At 48.3% G+C, this 5699-nt stretch overlaps 1 protein-coding gene across 1 annotated transcript; it reads left to right on the plus strand.

The window, feature by feature from the left end:
* Positions 1-1186: 1186 nt before the first annotated feature.
* Positions 1187-3228, plus strand: GPR84 (G protein-coupled receptor 84). Its single transcript, XM_003252879.1, has 2 exons — positions 1187-1280; positions 1814-3228. Exon 2 carries the CDS (start codon positions 1822-1824, stop codon positions 3010-3012), a length of 1191 nt encoding a protein of 396 aa, XP_003252927.1. The 5' UTR covers positions 1187-1280; positions 1814-1821; the 3' UTR covers positions 3013-3228.
* Positions 3229-5699: the final 2471 nt, after the last annotated feature.

The raw sequence follows: 5699 nt of genomic DNA on the forward strand, positions 1-5699 counted from the left end.
CCATTTTTATTTTACTTATTTATTTATTATTTTATTTTATTTTATTTTTTTTTTTTATTTTTTTTTTTTTTGAGATGGAGTCTTGCTCTGTCATCCAGGCTGGAGTGCAGTGGTGCAATCTGATCTCGGCTAACTGCAAGCAACCTCCACCTCCTGGGTTCAAGCAATTCTCTTGCCTCAGCCTCCCTAGTAGCTGGGATTACAGGCACACCCACCACGCCTGGCTAGTTTTTGTATTTTTAGTAGAGACGGGGTTTTACCATGTTGGCCAGGCTGGTCTCAAACTCCTGACCTCAAGTGATCTGCCCTCCTTGGCCTCCCAAAATGTTGGGATAATGGGCGTGAGCCACTGCACCTGGCCTAAAATATAACCATTTTTAAATGGAAAAAAAAACCATTCTTGGGTCACGGGCTATACAAAAACAGATAGCAGACTAGTTTTGGCCCATAGGGCGAAGTTTACTCACCCTTGCTCTGGAGAATTGATTAAGCATTTGCATATTTATGTATCTGTCTCCCCTAGTAGACTATGCACAAGGCCATGTATCAGACGTTCTTGTGTCCCCAGTGTCTAGATCAGAGTCTGGTGTATAGTAGGCACTCAATACAAAGTTGTTGGGTGAAGGGATAAATGAATGATTGAACAGGACCCTGATCCCTTGAGGAGAATGAAACCAGAATCCTGGATGCCTCATTCCCCACTTTTCTTCATCTGACTCGGTTTCTCAGATGTGCTAGGGTGTCACATGGGTCCCTCTGACTTGAACCATGTCTAAGCCGTGGAGAGAAGAAAGGTAGTGCTCCTCCGAAACAAACCCAAGGCTTTTGGGGGTACCTAAAGTTGCTCCTGGAACTTGGTCTTATCTTTTGGCCCTTTGAGGAGTGGCCCAAATGTTCTGATGCTCTGACTCCGTGCCCTAGCAATTCTCGGCAATGATCTTACAGGTGAGTTCTGCCATGCAGAGAGGGGAAGAAAAGAGAGTTTGGGTTTCAGGAAGGAGAAAGGAAGAGTGAAACCACTCTGAAGTAAGTAGCAGGGGAATTTCAACAGAGAAGCCTAGATTTCACAGCCAAAGCAAAATGAGTAGGACCGGAGGTGGTGAAGGAAGTGGCTGGGATTGGGTAACGGGGGAGTTTCTTATTGTTTCAGTGGACTATAATAGGATACATAAGAGCAGGATGTCTCCTGCTTGAAGCCTGACTGTCCACCAGAAAGGACTGCTCTTTGGGTGAGTTGAACTTCTTCCATCAGAGAAAGAATTGAAGGCTGAGAAACTCAGGTAAGTACTTTTGTCGTGGGTATACTTTTGCTTTCTTGGTCTTCTCATCTCCCAGGTGGTAACAAACAGAAATGACTAAAGCCTATATATGTGTGTAGTGGAAAGGAGCAGAGGGAACTGAATACAGAGAGGATCCTGAATACAGGATGCTGAATAGAGAGAGGGGACTCCTGGGGGTCTTTGGGGATGGGGAAGGAATTAGAAAAGTTGGAGGGCACTGGGTTTACTGAGAGCAGCGGGATGGATATAGAAGAGGACTGAGGTTTGGAGCAGAATAAGACTAAGATATTTAGGCAAGAGATATTTAGATAAAAACTTGGGGAAATATTTGAGAATGGGAAAGGACTAAGAGAACCTAAGGAGACAGTTATGGATCTTGAGATGAAGAGGCCTGGGAATGGTTCTGGAGGATAGTGAATTAAGGTGAGGTCCAGGAGCAGTTCAGATGTCCAGGGTCCCAGAACTGTTCAAGAGATCTAAGTTTAATGCTAGGTTCTGATTCCCTCTTCCTCTTCCCCTCTCTGCCTCTTTAGCCTCTATCATGTGGAACACCTCTGACGCCAACTTCTCCTGCTATCATGAGTCTGTGCTGGGCTATCGTTATGTTGCAGTTAGCTGGGGGGTGGTGGTGGCTGTGACAGGCACCGTGGGCAATGTGCTCACCCTGCTGGCCTTGGCCATCCAGCCCAAGCTCCGTACCCGATTCAACCTGCTCATAGCCAACCTCACACTGGCTGATCTCCTCTACTGCACGCTCCTGCAGCCCTTCTCTGTGGACACCTACCTCCACATGCACTGGCGCACTGGTGCCACCTTCTGCAGGGTATTTGGGCTCCTCCTTTTTGCCTCCAATTCTGTCTCCATCCTGACCCTCTGCCTCATCGCACTGGGACGCTACCTCCTCATTGCCCACCCTAAGCTTTTTCCCCAAGTTTTCAGTGCCAAGGGGATAGTGCTGGCACTGGTGAGCACCTGGGTTGTGGGCGTAGCCAGCTTTGCTCCCCTCTGGCCTATTTATATCCTGGTACCTGTAGTCTGCACCTGCAGCTTTGACCGCATCCGAGGCCGGCCTTACACCACCATCCTCATGGGCATCTACTTTGTGCTTGGGCTCAGCAGTGTTGGCATCTTCTATTGCCTCATCCATCGCCAGGTCAAACGAACAGCACAGGCACTGGACCAATACAAGTTGCGACAGGCAAGCATCCACTCCAACCATGTGGCCGGGACTGATGAGGCCATGCCTGGTAGTTTCCAGGAGCTGGACAGCAAGTTAGCATCAGGAGGACCCAGTGAGGGGATTTCATCTGAGCCAGTCAGTGCTGCCACCACCCAGACCCTGGAAGGAGACTCATCAGAAGTGGGAGACCAGATCAACAGCAAGAGAGCTAAGCAGATGGCAGAGAAAAGCCCTCCAGAAGCATCTGCCAAAGCCCAGCCAATTAAAGGAGCCAGAAGAGCTCCGGATTCTTCATCGGAATTTGGGAAGGTGACTCGAATGTGTTTTGCTGTGTTTCTCTGCTTTGCCCTGAGCTACATCCCCTTCTTGCTGCTCAACATTCTGGATGCCAGAGTCCAGGCTCCCCGGGTGGTCCACATGCTTGCTGCCAACCTCACATGGCTCAATGGTTGCATCAACCCTGTGCTCTATGCAGCCATGAACCGCCAATTCCGCCAAGCATATGGCTCCGTTTTAAAAAGAGGGCCCCGGAGTTTCCGTAGGCTCCATTAGAACTGTGACCCTAGTCACCAGAATTTAGGACTGTCTCCTCCAGGACCAAAGTGGCCAGGTGATAGGAGAATAGGTAAAATAGCACGTGTGGGCATTTTCACAACAACCTTTCCCCAGCCTCCCAAATCAAGTCTCTCCATCACTTGATCAATGTTTCAGCACTAGACTGCCCAAGGAGTATTATTAATTATTAATAAATGAATTCTGTGCTTTTAATGCTCAGGTGCGGTCTCTGGGGAAGAAGGAAACAGGTCACGGTTAGGCTCAGGGGCCAGGCTAGGAGGAGACCATACTATTCCATCCCTCCTGCATGACCAAATCCTGTCACCACGTGCATGCTCACACATATCCCTAAAGCACCTGTGGCCACCAGGAGCTGGAACCTAATACCTAAGGATTCAGGGGTACCTAGGTCAAAGCAGGAGCAGGAAGCAGCTGGCCTGGGACATAGTCTTTAGAAGAGGGGTTTCTAGGTAATAAAACATGTGAGGTGATTTAAGAGGATTAGCCTGCCTTTTTGTTTAACTTCCCGGAAATGGCCTCTGCCCCTAACCACTGCTGCCAGGATCTGCCATCCTTACAAACAAGTTTATTCAGCTTAAAAAAATTTTATAATCCAGCTTTGATATCTACTCCAGTGGATCCAGCCCCCCAGCCCTTGCTCTGTGCGAAGGGAATGGTCATGGAGGAGGACTCCTTGGTTTGCAGAAATGGAACTGAGCTTAGCTGAGGCAAAGGCAGAAAAAGGTTCCAGCTGCCCTGGCCAGGGTCTTGCCCATGGGGCTAATTCACCTGAGTCCCAGGCCCTCAGTTGCCTTGCATTTGTCATCCGGACTTATGAAAGCAAGAGAACAGCCCTGGTGGGGTGGCTCACACCTGTAATCCTAGCACTTTGGGAGGTTGAGGCGGGCAGATCACCTAAGGTCAGGAGTTCAAGACCAGCCTGGCCAACATGGTGAAACCCCGTCTCTACTAAAATACAAAAATTATGGGCTGGGCACAGTGGCTCACGCCTGTAATCCCAGCACTTTGGGAGGCAGAGGTGGGTGGATCACCTAAGGTCAGGAGTTCAAGACCAGCCTGATCAACACGGAGAAACCCCATCTCTACTAAAAATACAAAAATTAGCCCGGCATGGTGGCGCATGCCTGTAATCCCAGCTACTCAGAAGGCTGAGGCAGGAGAATTGCTTGAACCCAGGAGGTGGAGGGTGCAGTGAGCCGAGATCACACCATTGCACTCCAGCCTGGGCAACAAGAGTGAAACTCTGCCTCAAAATAATAATAATAAATAAATAAAATAAAATACAAAAATTAACCGGGCATGGTAACGGGTGCCTGTAATCCCAGCTACTTGGGAGGCTGAGACGGGAGAATCACTTGAACCCAGGAGACGGTGGTTGCAGTGAGCCGAGATCACGCCACTGCACTCCGGCCTGGGTGGCTGAGCGAGACTCTGTCTCAAACAAAAAAAAAAAAAAAAGAAAAGAAAAAAAAAAGAAAGAAAGCAGGAAAACAAAGACTCTAGTTAAAAGGGCTCAGGGGCCAGGCTAGGAAACCATACCATTCCTTCCCTCCAGAATGACCAAATCCTGTCACAATGTGCATGCTTACACACTTCCTTAAAGCACCTGTGGCCACCAGGTGACGCTGGTTCTCTGCGTTTCCTTTCTGGCTTCCCAGTTGAGGACAGAAGGCAGGGCTGGGAATCCAGAGACCCCTGACCAGGGAGTAGAGACCCAGGGATCTTCACCCTCCCTTTCCCCCAAAGCTTAGGAAGAAAAGTGAAGAATGAGACATTTATTATTCATGAGATATTACTGTCTACTTGGGGTGGGGCTGGGGGGAGTAGCAGTGTGGGCACTGGGGTGGCACTGGGGATGGAATGTGAGTCATGCTGACATTAATGCTCTGGCTGCATGTTGTCCCCTCCCTACCCCAAGTCCACGGTTTGAGAGAACAAAGTAAAATCTGAAGATATTAAGGGCAGAAAGAACCACAGTTGGGGTGGACAGATTGATACCCTCACATGCAACACACTCCTAGGGTCCAGGAATCCTGACTCCTAATATGGAACATGCACTTTCCGGTGTCCTCCTTCCACGAAAGTCACAGGAGCCTAAACCAAATCAAGCTGGGACTACTAAGGCAGGGGTCCAGACAGGTGAACTGTTGGACCAATGAAGAACAACAGTTTATGGGTGTAGAGACAAAGGTTTCAGTCAAGGTTCTCTGATAGTTAGCTCTGGGAACTTGAGCAGATCTCGGGACCACTCTGGGGCTCAGATTTTATCATCTGTACAAAGCGGGGTGCGGGGTACACTCTTAACATGTGCCCCATGCAGTTCCCTGTACATATATTATTTCACGTAATCCTCACAAAATTACCATGAAGTATCTATTATAATTTATTTCTTACAAATGTGAAAACTGAAGCACAAATAGGTTAAGTAATTTGTCCAAGGCCGAATGACTAATACGTTGTAAGACCGTGATTTGAGGGCAGAGTCTCAAATCCGCCTTTCTAAAACTAGGATCGAGTGCCCAGATGATCCCTAAGAGTCCTTCCTATTCAGACCTTCTAAGATTCTGAAAGTTGACAACTCTCCGAAGGGTTGTAAAAGGATTTACTTTACATGTTCTTAGAAGGCAAATCACAACAGTGTCAAGTAGAAAGGTGAAGCAATA

Source organism: Nomascus leucogenys, chromosome 11 (genome assembly GCF_006542625.1).
Source record: "Nomascus leucogenys isolate Asia chromosome 11, Asia_NLE_v1, whole genome shotgun sequence".
Taxonomy (NCBI): Eukaryota; Metazoa; Chordata; class Mammalia; order Primates; family Hylobatidae; genus Nomascus; species Nomascus leucogenys.